A 17929-nucleotide genomic window follows, 5' to 3' on the forward strand; every position below is an offset into this window, starting at 1 on the left:
CGAGGCTGTAGTGAGCCATGATCATGCCACTGCACTCCAGCCTGGGAGACAGAACAAGACCCTGTCTCTAAATAAAGAAGGAAAGAAAATAGAAAAAAAAGGAAAAAGCTGAGGGGGTTCCTGAATCTGATTTGTGGCTGTGCAGAAGCTCAGGGGACAGGTGGCAGAGGATGACAAAGTGGGTGACCCCACCTGATGCCTGTCGAGCTGAGTGGGGTGACTTGTTTCCAGTTGGTCCGAGGCCACACTTCTCCACCCCTTCCTTCCACCTCTACCTTCTGCTGCATTAAAACACACTGCTTGCCCATGGGTGACACTGGGGAGACATCTCTGGATTCCATCATGTCAGTCACTGTCCAGGCAGTCGGGCACATTTCCCGTATTCTTTAGCTACGGCAATGTCAGGTGCTTCTGGCAAGGTGGAGGCGTTGAGAAAAATGAACAAGATCTTTACATTTTTGGTTTTTTAACTGGAGACCAAGGATTTGAAAAATTAGCTCAGTTGCTGTCTCAAGGTCAGTCACACCATAGTCTAAAGGGCTGACCTCCCAAAAAATGCTTCCCCCAAACACCCCCATCCTGTGTGCAGCCATACCATCTACCACCCCTGGGCTTTAACGGCCCCCTTTGCTGCCAGAAAAATGCCACCCCACTTCTGGTACCCCCTGAGGTGGTGACAGCAGCTTGATTTGGGAAGAGCGCAGTCCCTCAGATGGACTTGAGTGGCACATGGCCCAGCTGAGAGAGTTCCACACTCGGGAGTCAGCTCCAGGCCTGCCTGAGGTTCTGGCTACCGTCCACACCTCAGTGCCAGCCTCTGGTGCCCCAGGAAAGAAAAATGGCTTTCTGCTAGGCTGTCTTCCTGCTGCAGAATTAGAAAAGACTCGAGCATGGCTTTGAGGAAGTGAAGTCACCCAATCAGCTTCTTTCTCCCGAGACCTCTACTCATGGCTTCCCTAGTGGGAAACAGGGCTGGAAAATGGCACCTGACTGGAGGTAGCAATTGTTGCCTGGAACAAAGCAAAGAAGGAGGGAGAGAAGTTCATCAGGGATAGGAAAAGGTGGCTGAGGAGACAGTGACATTGTGAGTGATGTGATGGTGACAAGTGTGGCTCTGAAGTCAGGGAGAGTGGCCACGATGTGTGAGCAGCTTCCAGAAGCCAAGAACCTTCAAGAAGGCAACAGAGGTTGAGTCAAGGAAGAATCCAGGCAACGTCTGCAAAGCCAGTGTTGTCAGTGGGAAAGCTCTGGGGAACCAGATGAGGGCAGTCATCCTAGAATGTGGCAACGGAATCTTTGCAGACCTGATATATTTTGTTTTGCTTTTAAGAAAAGAATTTGTGTGCACGCACAAAGCTGTTATTTGAATTTCAAGTAGGAATTGAGCTGTGTGGTAGGTTCAGCTTGACTCATTGCAAATAAGTACTTTACCTGTCTCCGAAATGACTTTTGGTAGCAGAAAATGAAATTACTTTAAATAAATCAAAGCATCTTTCCTTGAGGGAGTTTTATTTCTCATAGCTCTTACTCTGAGCTTCAATTTCCTGTGAAAAACTGAGATTGCTTACGAAAATGCCTGAGTTAGCAACTAAAAGCATGTTTAAATTACATATGTAAGAGAAGTCAAATGCATTTAAACAAACTTCTGGGTTCTATGTGTTCTGTTTTATTTTTTATATACTTCGCCCAGTAAATTCTATTGTTTCAGAAAAACCTTGTTTCTTGTTGTAACTTTGGGGCATGGAAAAAAAAAAACAACCTCGTTTTTAAGTGGCATAAATAATACATCATCACCTAAAATCCTCAAGTGGGCCAGGTGGGGTGGCTTATGCCTGTAATCCCAGCACTTTGGGAGGCTGAGGTGGGCGGATCACTTGAGGCCAGGAGTTGGAGACCAGCCTGGTCAACACAGTGAAACCCCATCTCTACTAAATGTAGAAAAAATTAGCCGGGCGTGGTGGCACACACCTGTAATCCCAGCTACTCAGGAGGCTGAAGCATGAGAATCGCTTGAACCCAGGAGGCAGAGGTTACAGTGAGCCAAGATCCCGCCACTGCACTCCAGTCTGGGTGACAGAGTGACTCTGCCTCAAAAACAAAATAAAGTAAAATCCTCAGGTGGGCTAGATTTTATTCAAATACACAATACTAACCTGATGTTTCTGTTTACTTTTGTGTTCTTAGTATATTACAAAGGGGTAGAAATCTCTCAAATTTTTATAAGTTCTGGAATTCTATGTTATCAAAATGAAAACTGGAACCACTGGAGTCAATCTGACAGATTCTAACATCATCACTAGCCATTAGAACATGCTGGGGGTGGGGGGATCTGATCCTACACCATCATTAGCCATTAGAACATGCGGGGGATGGGGAGGGATCTGATTCTAACACCATCGCTAACCATTAGAACATGCAGGGGGTTCGGGGGATCTGATCCTACACCATCACTAACCGTTAGTACCTCCTGGGGGTGGGGGGATCTGATCTAGGTGGAGATCTCAGATTTTCCTTTCCTAAGAAAGATTGTCCTGAGCTAACCTTGGACAAATGGCTGAATCTCTCTGTGCCTGAGTTTCTTCATCATAAGACAGGGATATTATACTTCTGTATCATCCGGGGCTAGGTTCAGCTGCACATGACAGAAAACCCAAAGTAATAATGGCTAAAACGAGAGAAGTTGATTTCTCATGTCCAAGCCGCCCAGATGTAGGCGGCCCACAGTGTCATCTATTTGGGATCCACTGTGCAAGACTCTCGTTTTGAGATTCCCGCGTGTTTCAAGGGGATGTGGAAGCCGGGCTGTGTCCAGTCTGTAGTAAGAGGAAAGCATATAGAAGCCTGTGCCCCCTGCGTGTGCACGCAGTGGCTGGAGTTTGCGTTAAACCATTTCCTCTAGTCCCGTGGCCACACCTAGCTGCGAAGGAGGCTGAGAAGTGTGGTCTCTAAGAAGCAGTACTGGGAAATAACCGGGACTCTGCGTCACAATCTGTTTACTGGGCAGTTGTGAGACCTGTGTATTTATGCATATCAAATACTTGGGACAGGGCCTGGCACACAGTATGTGCTCAGTGAATGTTGGCTGTTATAAAGGAAGTGGTGGAGGCAGGGAGTTTGGCAATACGGAAATGTGTATGTCCAAAGGAGAACTGCTTCTCAATTTCCTTTCCTATTCTTTCTTATTCTAGATGAATTGCTGGAATCGGGTAGAGACGTAGAGTCAATTGGATAGAATGTATTGGCGCTGGCTGGAGAGGCCAAAGGGTTGTTGTATTTCTAATTCAAGGACATCTCATTCATGCCAGGAGTGAGGGTAGTAATTTGGGGTTTAAAGCAATGATTGCAGTACTGTTGTGCAGCGGGTCCAGGCAGGTAGGGGAAGCAGCCTGGTGGGGCTGAGAAAACTGGGGAGCACACATGCACTCTCTAAGGGGTGACTGCAACCTGCCACTACCCTGTAGGGGGACTAGCGCTGCTAGACCTTCCAGTTTTTAAAAAGTCTGGATTTTTATGTGACATCTTTTTGTTCGCCTTGAACACTGTCTTATTATGGCCACAGGCAAGCAATCAGTTCAGTAAGACCCATGAGATGAAAATAATTAGGTGAGGGACAGGCTGGAAAAAGCTATCAGGAGCTGCAGCTGGAGGGCATGACCATGACAAATTCTGGGACAAGGTTACATAAGAAAGGATATCAGGGGTGGAGCTTCAGTTTTCAGCCCCTTCTCAGCTGGGTAAGAAACCCAAGGAAGGAAGAAATGCTAAAGCTACAGTTTAATGACTTTTGTTTGCATGATTTCTGCTAAAATAGCTGGAGGAATGGGATGATGACTATTTTCTAAATTTAAAATGCTGTCAATACTAGAACTGTAATACAGCACTCTTTTAAACAAGAAAAAGCCACATTTCTGCTTTTGTGGTTGACTACATGATTTAAGTTTTTCTTCTGTTTTCTCCAACCCCTCCATGAGAAATCTCCAAGCATAAGATTATTTTGCTCATCTCTTCTTTGAGGATAAATCTCTCTGTTTGAATGATGTTTTCTCAGGGCAGGGATGGGAAGTGTCTGCTAATCAATAATGAACCACCAGGAACCAAGAGGGTCTGTAAACAAAGCTCTGGCTCCCCTCATTATCCCACAGCTCAAGCATCCTGTGGGGCCATATGTAGGTTTGCAGAAGAGGTCACTCTTGGAAAATGGAAAGGGAATAACTGGATATTTCTCCTTCTAAGAATTCATGAGAAGGAAAAATGTGGAATGTTATAAGAAAGTCAACATGGCCTAAGGGAAACTGTAATAGGCTTTTCAAGTAAGTCACTTGAGCCAAAACAGAGAGAGAATGATAAAGATGCAAGGCTCTCTGGCTGTTCAAAACATGAAATAAAGGAGACTTTTTTTTGGGGGGGGGGGATGGGGTCAACAGTATAGTCTAAAAATGTCAAGGCTTATTGCCCAGGTTAACGGTTTTTGATTTCTTGGTATCTGAGGCTAGCCACAGGAGAGTGTATTATTATAAAGTCACCTGGCTTCACAGTGGCTCTTGTTGGTTTTACTTACCGATAGACTTTTATTCTCAGATTCTTAAGGAATCCTCTAAGAAAACCTTCCTGAGACTCCTATGTGAGTCTGAGCTACTAGGAATCTTATGCTGTCTTCCAAAGTCACTGTGTAAATGTGCATTTATCAATATGATTTATGATTTCTCCTGCCCATTAGTCTTTAAAAAGCACTCTTTGGGTATTCTCAAAGATTAAAAAAAAGATAAAATATCATTTGGGTATACTGAACTATGTACACCATGACAAACGTTTACTTTTCTGGCTCAAAGATAATGATAAAATAAGTCTATTACCCTGATTTGTATAAACTGTGAACACATGCTTTGCCATATGAGAAAGCAGATCACCATAGGCGTGAGTCAGTAGAAATATCAAAGAATCAAACCTGCTAAAACTGAAGGTATGATAGCTATTGGATCCAGATATAAAATAACAGAAAACACAGTAACTGAGAGAAGGATTATTATTTCTCTCATTTTACATATGAGGAAAACTAACATGTAAGTTGGGTAGCCTGTCCAAACATCTCCACTTTGTAAATGGTAAGGTCTAGATTTGAAGTCAGGCAGGTTTGGTCCTATAATTCTTATAAAATGTGTTTTATATTTTACAGAAATAAAAGGGGATAAAATGTGACGCAAGCAAGAGAGATCTCAAAACTGACTAGGCTGTTTTAATAACAGCTAAAGAGAACTTTCTGAAGTGAGAGAAGTGAAATTTAAAACTCACTGAACAGATTAATTAGACATGGCTGAAAGCAAAATAATAAATTGGAATATAATTCTGAAGAACTTACCCAGAATGCAGCACAGAGAGAAAATGAGGAGTAAAATATAAACAATAAGGTAAAAAACACAGAGGATAGAGTAAGTTCATTCAACATACATTTAACAGGAGGAGTTCCTAAAGGAGATTGAACAGAGCAAAGGGGGAAGAGCCAATATTAAAAGTGACTGAGACATTTTACAGAATTGACAAAAGATACCAATCTTCAGTTTCAGCAAGCCAAACAAATCCTAAGCAGAACAATAAAAAGAAACCCACATCTAAACACATTGCGGCAAAGCCTCAGAACACCCAGGACAAAGAAACGATCTTAAAACAGTCTGAGAATAAAAATACACAGACCCAGACTGAAAACTGATTCATAACAGCAACACCAGAAGCCAAGAAAAAAGGGACTAATATCTCCAAAATGTTGAGGGAAAAGATTGCTGTGTACCTATTTGTGTATCCAGCATAATGATCTTTCAAGTGTGAAAGCAAAATAATTACATTTAAAGATAAACCAAAGCTGAGAACGTTTATCCCTAATGACTCTCACTAAAACTTCTGAAAGACACAATTTAGGTAGAAGGAAAATTATCCTAGAAGGTAGGTCTGCAGTTCAAGAAGGAACAGTGATTATTGAAAATGGTAAAAATATAAGAATCTAACCACTGGCATTGATTGTATAAAACAACGATAGTATGTAAGTTGGGAGAGGATGACTGGACTTAAAGTAGGCTTAGATCTTTGTGTTGCTTGTGAGAAATGTACAGCTATTGATTAAATTTGTTTCATATGCATATTGAATTTCCTAGGGTGTGCACTAAAAGGATAGAAATTAGGGAGGAAACGAAAAGTGAAGGAAAAAAATCCATCTAAATTAAAGTAAGAATGAAAAACATGTCACCAAAAAGGGGTCACATGAAAAAACCCCAAAACGCAATTCAACAGATGATGAAAACAGATCAGTAAGTACTATCAATGGAAAATGACTAACTGGGAAAATTAAATGGTATAGTTTGTAAGACTGATTTAAAAACAAGGGAAAGGAAAGGAAATGTAGCTATGTGGCATTTAATACATAAAGACAAAAGATATTAAAGATTAAAGACATATACTCAATGGTGTGTGCCTTTCAGCTGGAGAGTACATATCTTTTTCAAACACACCTTCACCATTAGTTAGAACTGATTGAAATGGAATGGAAAAAATACACCAAGAATGAAAAACACACAAACCAAAACAAAGCTAGTGCAACTAAATTAATATATGGCAAAATACAAAATAGACTTTAAGTAGAAATGAAAATCACTAGAAAATAATAAAAATTTAATTATTATGTAATCACAAGTGAAGAAACAGGAAGTTATAGCCATTCTAAATGTGCAAAACAACAACAAATAACAAAAAGAAAAACCGACAAGGAGAAAGTGACAAATTCATTATCCACCCCAGGGGGCAGCCATGCTCAGTAACTGATAGACCTCCCAAAATCACATGAATTTTGATCCACCAGATCAGGTATGGATTTGAAATCACAATAGACATACACTCAATGATGTGTGCCTTTCAACTGGCGAGTACAGATCTTTCTCAAATGCACATACATTAGTTAGGACTGATTGTATAGTAGCCTCAACAAATTTCAAAGAACTAGGATCACACAAACCATATATTCTGCCACAATGCAGTTTAGGAAACTACAAAAACTAGAAAAATCCCATCTCTTTGGAAAATTTAAAACATATTTCTGAGCAACCCATGTGTCAAGACAAAATCGTAATAGGAAATACAAAAATACTTAGCATTAAATCGTGTTTGACACAGCTTATACTATTTACAAGGAAATGTATAATCTTACATAACTGATACTCGGCCTGAGCATTCAACTTGAGAAATTAAAGAGAACACAAGAATCTTCTCAATAAAAAGTAAAGACAACATCATATTGAGTTATAAAATAAATTCATGTGGAAGCTCATAGGACCCAGAATGGCCTGGATAAGAAGAAACAGGCAGGGAAGATTTATAAGGTGTGTATTAGGACCAATGGACTAGAACTGGCCAATGGAACAGTGAGCCCCACACAGTCCAACACATACACGGGAAGTGACATGGCAGAGCTGGCATTGCAACCCAGAGGGAAAGCAGGGTACTTTCAGTACATGGTATTGGGACCACAGGATAAAAAATATAGATCCCCACTTCCCATCATACACAACAATCAATGCCACATACATCAAGGTCCTTTATTTTCAAGTGTCCACTGTTAGACAAATTATACAATGGCCCTGCTCCTAACCATGTAATTCTTTTTCTCAGTCTAGGCTCTGAACAAAATCCCTCTCCATCCAACAAATATTTTCTGTGTGCCAACTATCTTCCTGCCAATTGTTCTAGGCATGGAACACACCCGTAAACCAAAGACCTCTACCCTTGTGGGGTTTACAGTCTTGTGGATAATTGACATATATGGCAGTTATTATGTATCAGGCACTTTATCAGCCCTGACATACTCATTACATCCTTGATAGATACTATTATCTGTAAGTGCCAGAGCTAGGATCTGAAGTTAGCCTGCCAGCTCTCAGAATCCCAGCTAACTACTGTATTATATCTACTGCCTTCCTTGTTGCCTTAGTGAAGAATGTGCCATGAAATGTTTTTGCTTAAACATGTATGTGATGATCCTAAGACATTGTTATGTGTAATGAATTGACTTTTCTTCTACGGATCTAACGTACTGGATAGGTACCATCCATCCTTGGAATAATTTTGAGAATAGCTACTCAAATCATTTTCTGTGTTGTGTGGTCAGATGAGAAAGCCTGAGTGGTGCAGAGATGGCACCACTGTGCTCTAGCTTGGGTGACAAGAGTGAGACCCTGTCTCAAAAAAAAAAAAAAAGTAACAAAAACTGAGGTACAGTGATTCCACCTTCTGGGGAAGCTTAACCATACCTTAAAATCTAATGCTGACTAGGTGAAATTCAGACGACATCATACATGAGCACCTAGTTTTTTGCTTTGTTCTGTTGGTAGATTTTTACAACTGCCATCTTCATTCTACTCTCAGAAAGTAAAGGGTTTCAAGACATGTTTTGTTTTGTGTCTGTAAGAAAGCATCTTCAGGACCCCATGGTCAACAAATTTGACAATCGATAAATCTTTATGTCCAATTCCCAATATTTTCCTTTTGTAACTGCTTCATTGGAAGGTTTGAGCATATATTATACTGTCTAAACCTTCTCCTTGGCTGGACAAAACTAAGCTTCCTTCTGCTTTGTATTTCCTTCTACTGTCCTAAGATGCTGTTTCAGCTCTCGTGGTATTTAGCTTTCATAGCAGGGATGCTGGGAGGTCTGTGTAACAGATGCTCTTCCCCTAGTACAACTCCCCTCCTTCCTTCCTTCCTGGGCAGCCAGCTGAGATGTCTGTGTTACAATTGGCTCCTACTGTTCTCTGTTGCACAAATCAGTCAGCTAAAGCAGCCCTGCTGGTGTCGTACGGTTTAACCTTGCTACAGTGAAATGGCAAGTAGGGACATTTGATTGTCTTGCGTATGAATCCAGGGATCTGACATTTTGTAGCAAAAAGCTCATCAAAAACGAACAGAGGAAAAGATAATCCTGCCATTCTACCTAATATCAGTCACAAAATAAACTCCAGCACATGAAAACCAACTTTAAGCCTACTAGAAAACAAATATATAGCATATGTCTGTGGATAGGCAAGTATTTTTTAGTGGTTCTCAAAATACACACATAAAAGCCAACAAATCGGGATAAATAAAATTTAAAACTACGCAAAGAAACACCTGAAACAAAGTTTAAAAACTATAGACTGAAAGAGGGGATTTGAAATTAAGATTAGTATCCAGATCTTGTAAAGATCTGTGAGAAAAAAACAACAGAAATATGGTCAAAGGTTCACATAGCTGGATGCAGTGGCTCATGCCTGTAATCCCAGCACTTTGGGAGGCTGAGGCGGAGGACTCCCTGAGCTCAGGAGTTCAAGACCAGCCTGTCCAACAAGGTGAAACCCCGTCTCTACTAAAAATACAAAAAATTAGCCAGGTGTGATGGCGCGTGGCTGTAATCTCAGCTACGCAGAAGACTGAGGCAGGAGAATCGCTTGAATCCGGGAGGTGGAGGTTGCAGTGAGCTGAGATCATGCCACTTCACTCCAGCCTGGTGACAGAGCGAGACTGTCGTCTCCAAAAAAATAAAAATAAAAAAAGTTAATTCAGTTGGAAACCAGAATAGCCAATGAACATCTGAAACGTGGTCTCTTCCCTAGTAATGCAGGAAATGTAAACCAGTGAGAGATCTCACACCCATCGACTTTGTTTTAAAAACAAAATTTTTAAACACTGACAGTACCTACTGTCCTTGAGGAAGTGAAGAGATGAGAATCCTCGTACACTGGCCGGCGAACTCTGGAGATTAATTTGACAAAACCTAGTAAAGCTGCAAATGTGCCAGGTCAGTGCAGTGGCTCACACCTGTAAACCCAGCACTTTGGGAGACTAAGACAGGCAAATCGCTTGAGCCCAGGCATTTGAGACCAGCCTGGGCAACATGACGAAACCTGGTCTCTACAAAAAAAATACACACACAAAGTAGAATCCAATTTAGATTACATCCGGTTAAGTCAAGGATGTCCATGAAAAGAACATATAAATATGCTAATAGAAGGAGGAAATGGTATAATAAAAATATTAATCCAAAAGAGGCAAGAAACAAGAGAAAAGGGTAGGTAAAATGCCCTGGTCATGGAGAAAACAAATGGTTCAGATGTAGATGTGAATCCAAACACATAAATAATTATATTAAATGTAACTGGGTTACATATTCCAACTAAGAGACTACGTTTAAAGAAAATCTATATGCTGTTATGAGAAAAATACAAAAGGATTAAAATGGATGAAAACGATGTATTATGCAAACACTAACCAAAAGTAACTAATATAGCCACATTAATATATAAAATACTTTAAGGCAATAAAGCTTTGGTTGAGACTGATTATGAAGGACATTTCATAATAGAAGGGTCAATCTACCACAAAGACGTAACAATTCTAAATCTATGTTCACTTAGTAAACTAACTTCAAAATAAAAGACTGACACAAAAGATATGCAAATCTACATTCATATCATAATATTCTATCACTTCTCAGGAACTGGTAAGAGCCAGGTAAGAAATCTATAATGATCTAGATCTGTAAAACATGATTAAATTTGACCTAATACACCAAATAAAAAGCATCCAGTAAGGATAGAAACATATTCTTTTCAAGTAGACATGTATTATTTCTCAAAATTGACCATACAGTGGGTCAAAATGGATGTCTCAATTTCAAATGTATGTTTAATGATAATGTAACATTATGCTGGAGTCAACATAACTAGAAAGTTTTCAAATGTTTGGAAATTAAGCAATACATTGCTAAATAACTCACAGGTTAAAGAAAAAAATCAGAATGGAAACTAGAAAGCATTTTGAAATGAATGATAATAAAAATACAGCATATAGCCTTAAAATGAAGATATCAGAAAACAACTAAAAATCAATTTTCCAAGCAATCATCTCAAGAAATTAAAAAGTCCAGCAAATTAAAGCCAAAGAAAGGCTGGGCGTGGTGACTCATGCCTGTAAGCCCAGCACTTTGGGAGTCCGGGGCGGGCAGATCGCTTGAGCCTGGGAGTTTGAGATGAGCCTGGGCAACATGGAGAAAGCCCATCTCTACAAAAAAATACAAAAAAAAAAGTTAGTTGGGCATGGTGGCACGTGCCTGTCAGTCGCAGCTCTGCAGTGAACTGTGATGATCATACCACTGTACTCCAGCCTGGGCAATAGACTGAGAGTGAGACTCTGTCTCAAAAGAAAAAAAAAAAAAAAAAAAATTAGGAGCAAGAACAAATAACATAAAACTATTTGAGCCTTGAAAGTAACTTTTAAAACATATAAGTAAAAAAAGTGTTTTTGACAGTTTTAATAATACACTGTAAGAACTCCCCCTCATGTAAACTAAGGCAAGCGTGTGCTTTGTTTTGTTCAAAACTTTAAAAGCTGGGCATGACTCTTACTTAGTAAAATCTCATCGCCAGCAGCAAACTATTCATGGTACCATCTCCATGTGTAGTTACCATTGTTAGTGACTCTATATATTGGAGCAAACATCTGACTATTCCATTATATTATTTTCATGATGTAGTTGTACCTCAGCATTTGCATATTGAAAAATTTATTTTATTATAAATCCCTTTCATTTTTCTTTTATAATAGGGGATTATGGTCTATATCTTAATATACTGACTATAAAGTTATATTTACATATATTATGAATTTCATTTCATGATGGTAAAAGGGAAATTTCAAAATACTTTTAAGAAAGTATCAGGTTTGACAGTTGAGAATCTCTGGATTTGATGACTGTTAAGGTCCTTCTCAGCCTTAACAGTCTGAGATTTTTTTGTAACCATTACTTCCAACAATAGCTTTGTTCTGTTTTGAAACTAGTGTGTGGCAGGCACTCTAAGTGGAACAGTATCTCATTTAAATCTAGTCACCCTTATAATAGGTAGTATTACTGTAACTGTTTATATGAGAAAACAAATTCAGAGGAGTTAAATGATGTGTTCAAGTTCACATATCTAGGTAGAGTTGGACTGACTCCAAACTCATGTTCGTTTCACTCACGAAAAGGTCATTAACGTGCATTACTTTAGCTAGAAGAGTTAAATACATCTGTCGACAAGTGAGGTTAGGCTAATGTAAGCATCTGTAAGAGTCTCTACCCACCACAGCAAGAAAGAGGAGAAGATGGAATGTATAAATAAATATAGTAGGTACCTTTTTAAAGTCACGACCAATTAATCATGTAAGGTAGTTATAAATGGATGACATGTTTCAAGCCATGCAAAATTCACCAAAACAATTTTTATTTCCAGTGTTTAATTGGGTATGCACACAGGCATGACACAGGTTTGGATTCATTAAGTCCTCATGCAGAATTATATTCTTCTCGATAAAGAAGCCAGTTCCATCCAGGATCCACTATCTACACACCTATGTTACAACATTTATATCAAATCTGGTATCTGAAGAAAAGATACACATTTAATATGTTCATTTAAGTTACGTATTTTACAGAAAGATTAAAAATTCAAGTCACACAAAACTCAAAAACTGTATTAAAAGTTTGAATATAAAACTCAGATCCACCTGGAATGACTAAAGAATGGAAGTTCTGTATCCACCTGTGTTAAAACTGGTAAATGTAATGAAATTTGTTACCAATAAAACGCATTCGTTTATTCAATGTAAGTTATCTAATTTTAACAATATGGCACCCTAAAAACCAACTGTATTTTTATGATTAAAAACCAACTGTATTTTTATGATGAGGCACTTTTGTTAGTGATGAAACCAAAAGAACAAATTTGCTGCACACTGATGCCAGCGATTTTCTTCAGTGATTTTGGGTATATGCTATGTAGTAAGTTGCAACAAATACCTTGCTCATTTGTATACAACTATCCGATATATTTTTAAATATATATATATATGTTCTTCTGGCTGTAGTCATGCACTGTAAAGCTATTTCACAGTGCAAAATGAAGAAACCAGCCCAAATGAAGGCTGCATAATAACAATTCTGATACAAGAAAATATTGACAGAGTTACTGGAACGTGTAACAGTAGTTTTTTTTTACTTGCTAGAGTGGACATACCCCCAGTTTAAAGACAGGGATGAAACTCTGCTTTATTGCCTGGGGTTTCAGACAGTTTATGAAGTTGGGCATTCGCTGCAGAACTAGCATTTTTGCTCACGTTCTGGAAGCTTTCTCCGTTTATTTGGTCAGGTGACTGTGGTGGTATGGAAAGAAGGGGCCTGTTTGTTGAAGCCAAGGTGCTGGAAGAACCGCCTGTGTCGCAATGAAGAGACAAAGGTGTGTCGGTCATGGCTATTTCTCGTGTGCTTGGGTTCTCTGTCTGGGGATCTCTGATTTCTCCTCTGCTAAGGTCAGAGGTACTGGTGCGTAGGCGTTCCCTGGCCAGCCAGTCTGAGATGGAAAGGTCCTGGGCTGAGCATTTTGGTTTTAATCGGTTTACAGCTGAAAGTTCAGATTCTCTCTCCCCGCTCTGCTCATGCACTTTCCAAAAATTCAAAACGCTGATTTCAGTAGCATCTCTGTGCCCTCCTAGTGTATGTCTGCGCCGGATGCTTTTCCTTTTAGCAGTCTCGGCATTCACTTTGTGATTCCCTACTCCAAACATGTCATCCGCAGGGGCTCTGGGTCTCAGTTTTAACCGATCTGCTATTTTCGTTTTCCATGTGGGTTCCTGTTTTTCGGATTCGCCTCTAGTGGGTGTCAGTAAACTCCCAGTTGACTTTCCTTTTTTCATAACATCAAACACTTTAGTTAATGAAGGTGCTTCTTTCTCATTCTTGGCATCTCCTAGACTTCCACTATCTGACTTGAATCTAGCTGATTTTTTCCTGGAAAGAGTATCACATTCGATGAGTTTATGGGAACTGAAGAGCTGTCTCCGGCTATCTAAACTTGATGTTAAACTTCCCTCGGTGCAACTTAATTCACTTCCTTCAGAATTTCTCCGGCTGCTCTTAGTCACTTCTTGCAGTTTTCCTCGGAAAAGCCTCTCTGAAGTCAAGGCTGTTGGGAACAAGGGAAACTCGCTCTCACTGTCAGTTTCCACAGGCCGCCCTTCGCTGATGAGTTCGCTTCTCTCGTCATCTGCCTCGTCCCCCTTGCTCTCTGCCACGGATTGCACCTCAGGGCTCAGTCGACTGGAGTCCAGGCTAGTCAAGTATGTAGCAGACGATGTGGTGGAATAATCTGAGGTGATGGTGCTGACGTTGGCCAAAAACTCACTATGTTTCGTTTCTGGACTGGTTGATTTCTTCATGGAAAACCTTGCCAGGGAGGCCTGGGAAGACGTGCTGAGCAAAGTGCCAGAGTCAGAGCCTGTCTCTTCAAGGTGGGAGGACTTCTGTGCCAGAAGTGACCTGGGGCTCTCTTTCAGGATGGCAAAGCGACAGCTGAGAGTTGGTGACTTGTTGTGTTTTGAGTTGTGTGGTGGTGAGGGTTCTTCGGAAGGTGTGCTCTCTTTTCCTAGTGATATCTTTTCATCTTTTGTTGTGCTGGGGTCTTTCCTAGTGCTGTTTTCTTTGGCAATGATGATCTTCTGTTTTCTGCCTAGTGTCTCACTTTCTTTTTTGGACTCCTCTTTAGTATCATTGTGACACTGTTCCACATTTTCTTTCTTAAAAAATACATTGTCCAGTTCATCTTCTGAGCTGCTAGGCTGTGCTTTTTCTTTTGGCTTCTTCCTCTTGCGACTAGCCGCTGCAAAGATGGAGGACACAAGCAGTTCCCTGCTATACTGATCCTTTCCAGATCCCCAAGAACCCTGGGAAGCAAGAGAGAAGAAAGACTCTGAGCATAAGAATGTAGCTGAGTTCATTTTCTGACAAGCTTGTCTCCCAAATATTTCTTATCAAATTATATATACTAAAGCTCTGGAAGCATTAACAGTGCAATTAGCTTTTTTTTATACCTCTTTTTACCTTGAACCAAAGTCAAATTTTTATTTAATGAGTCCAATTTCTTGCCTCATGGTATTTAACTGCCAAGCCACAGCTCATACACATCTGCCTTTCAGGAAAATAGTCTGTGCTTAGTGCCGATTCCTATCAAAATCCCCCCAAACACCTGACCTTCCCTCCTTCCACAGTGCCCAGGCATTCTTCACTTCCTTCATTTGGAATAGAGGCATGGGATAGGTTAAACAATATTGTGACACGGTCAAACATCATATTCTGATATAGGTTATTAAATGTTTATGACTGACTTTAATTTTTCTAATTACAGGTACCACATGATATAGATACTGTATCAGACCACATGATATAGATACTGTATCAGATAAGCTCATTGAGATAAGGGAACTCTGGTCTTCCACTAGTTCATTCAGGCGGGATCTTCAAGGATCTGCCTTAAGTAAATCAGGTTGGTAATGTCTTCATTTATCTCAAGGTAACAATGGAATTAGAATATTCAAAAAACAGGCCAGGCGTGGTGGCTCATGCCTGTAATCCCAGCACTTTGGGAGGCTGAGGCAGGCAGATTGCTCGAGCCCAGAAGTTTGAGACCAGCCTAGGGTACATGGTGAAGCCCTATCTCTACAAAAAATTAACTGGGCATGGTGGCACGCACCTGTGGTCCTGGCTACTTGGGAGGCCGAGGTCAGAGGATCACCTGAGCCTGGGGAAGTCAAGGCTGCAGTGAGGCATGAAGGTACCATTGCACTCCAGCCTGGGTGACAGAGTGAGAACCCATCCCAGGAAGGTAGAAAGGAAAGATCAATTAACATAGGTACAATTAATTCCTTACCACAGAAACAGTGTAGTGCCCTGTTATTGGGAAAGTTATTTGCTATGTATAATGGGTTCTTTAAAAAAATTTTTTTTAAGATGGAGTTTCACCATGTTGCCCAGGCTGGTCTAGAAGCCTTAGTCTCAAGCTATCCTCCCACTTCAGCCTCCCAAAGTGCCAGGATTTACAGGCATGAGCCACTGCAACTAGATATAATAGGTTCTTGATTGCAACTATTAGTTTCTTCCTAAATATCTGCTGGTTTACCACACACTTTTTAAGACAAGCAGGTAGGCAGGAGGTATGCTGAGTAATAGAAGCAGACAGTATATTTCTCTATTGCCTACAAATCTTAAGACAAGTTAAAACTGCTCTATTTAAAGTCTTAAAGTAAAAATGTAGGCTGTTCTATGAAAGAATTTGCCAAGATGAAATCACAGATGAACAGAACTTTGTTTTTATAAAAGTTATAAAGACTTTCATAATTATCCAGCACATTTCTAATGGTTATTTACATTTCCCCACATTGTGCTGAAGACTGTAGGGGATAATGGTTGTGACTGGGCTCTCAATTGGGCTTGATGTCCATCCTCTCCAGCTTGCTGTGTATGAGCAAGGGATTCACTTTTAAACATCTCAATTCCGTGGCGAGAAGCTTTCAGATTTCCTTAAGGTCCTCTTTACAATTCTATGATCATATATGTGTTGAGGCAAATTACTCTACTTTTCTACAGAGACTGTTAGAAGTAGTTAATCATGTCATTGGGATAGCCATTATATTACAGGCATGGCATAACACCACTATGGATAAGATGAAAAGGCTACTGTAATAACAGGTTAAGAAAAATGCATCTAGAGAAGGGAAAAGCAGGGATTTCAAACAGGTCTCTCAGGTTCAAAATCTCATCTGCTGGCAATAGAGTTAAGGAAACTGTTCTAGATTAAAGAAGTCTAAAGAGATTTGACAAAGAAATGCAAGGAATGATCCTTGACTGCATTCTGTATAAGGAAGTAAAGAATATTACTGGGACAATCTGTATAAAAACTGCACATTAGATAATAATGTGTTGTACTTACCTTAGTTTCCTGAGTATGAACATTACATTGTAATTATATAGGAGAATGCCCCAGTTCTCTGGTGATACATGCTGAAGTATTTAGGAGTAGTGTTATGTCTACAAGTAACTATCAAATGATTCAGAACAAAAGTGTAAATTTACAACTGATGAATGTAGGGTGAAGGATTTGGGTGCTATTATTTTAGCAGCTTTTCTGTAGGTTTAACATTTTTCAAGATAAAAAGCTGGGCAAAAAGATGAACATCACAAGTAACAGAGACATGATAGAACATTTTTGTAAGAATTATAATTTAATCATATGGAGTCCTATTATGATATTTAAACATGATATGTAAAATTCATGTCTCATTACAAAACATAACAATGTTTTAAGAAGTCTGACAATTCCAGTTGCTACTGCCTCAAACAGAGCAAAATTTAGATCCATTGACTCAACAAAAAACTTTCTAAGAACTATAAACGTCCCACAAACTACTCAAAAAGTTGTGTGATTGAGGGAACACAGATTGTGTAAAAATATTATTAGTGATTTCACTGAAAAGGCAAGACTATACTGTCTGTAAAATTGCATAACAAAAAAGTGATATTTCTGAAATATTTACAGATGATAAGATGTTTGGGATTTGTGTAAAGATGGTCCTAGAGGGAGGGAAGCAGTCGGCATACAGAGCAAACAGAGTTGGCCGAGTGCTGATAATTACTGGAGATGAAGATGGGTGCAGGGAGGCTTCTCATTTTATTATTCACTTCTGTATATGTTAGGACCTAATTTTCACATTAAAGAATGGCCTAGTTCTTTGTATTATGCTAAAACTGCATAATGAGAAGAATATGAACTTTTGAGTTCTTATTCCAACTCAAAATCTAGTATTCTTCTTATCATACATTGTTTTATGAATTAATTTTTTGATTATACTTTGTTGCTCTGTCTCATTAGACACAGAGAGGAATCCATTTGTATATCAACCACAACAATCAGCCAAAAAACAATTCCCCCCTAAAATATTTCAAATTGTATGAAACAATTTACCTTAGATTTTGTTGAGTCACTAGTAGCTGAATCTGTGAAAAGTTAAATAAAACATGGTCAGTATTAGCCAATCTTTACTGCTTTCCACA

General features: G+C 39.5%; 1 protein-coding gene across 3 annotated transcripts in view; it reads right to left on the reverse strand.

Moving 5' to 3' along the window:
* Positions 1 to 12250: 12250 nt before the first annotated feature.
* The window catches only part of ARHGAP21 (Rho GTPase activating protein 21), a 136001-nt gene continuing 130322 nt past the window's right edge, over positions 12251 to 17929 (reverse strand). For all 3 annotated transcript variants that reach the window (XM_054522088.2, XM_024253724.3, XM_054522094.2), the window contains 2 exons: positions 17841 to 17872; positions 12251 to 14766 (listed from right to left, as the gene is read on the reverse strand). In XM_054522088.2, coding sequence (XP_054378063.1) covers positions 13072 to 14766; positions 17841 to 17872 — 1727 coding nt within the window. In that variant the 3' untranslated portion in view covers positions 12251 to 13071. The remainder of the gene's footprint in view (positions 14767 to 17840; positions 17873 to 17929) is intronic.

Source organism: Pongo abelii, chromosome 8 (assembly GCF_028885655.2).
Source record: "Pongo abelii isolate AG06213 chromosome 8, NHGRI_mPonAbe1-v2.0_pri, whole genome shotgun sequence".
In the NCBI taxonomy this organism is placed as follows: Eukaryota; Metazoa; Chordata; class Mammalia; order Primates; family Hominidae; genus Pongo; species Pongo abelii.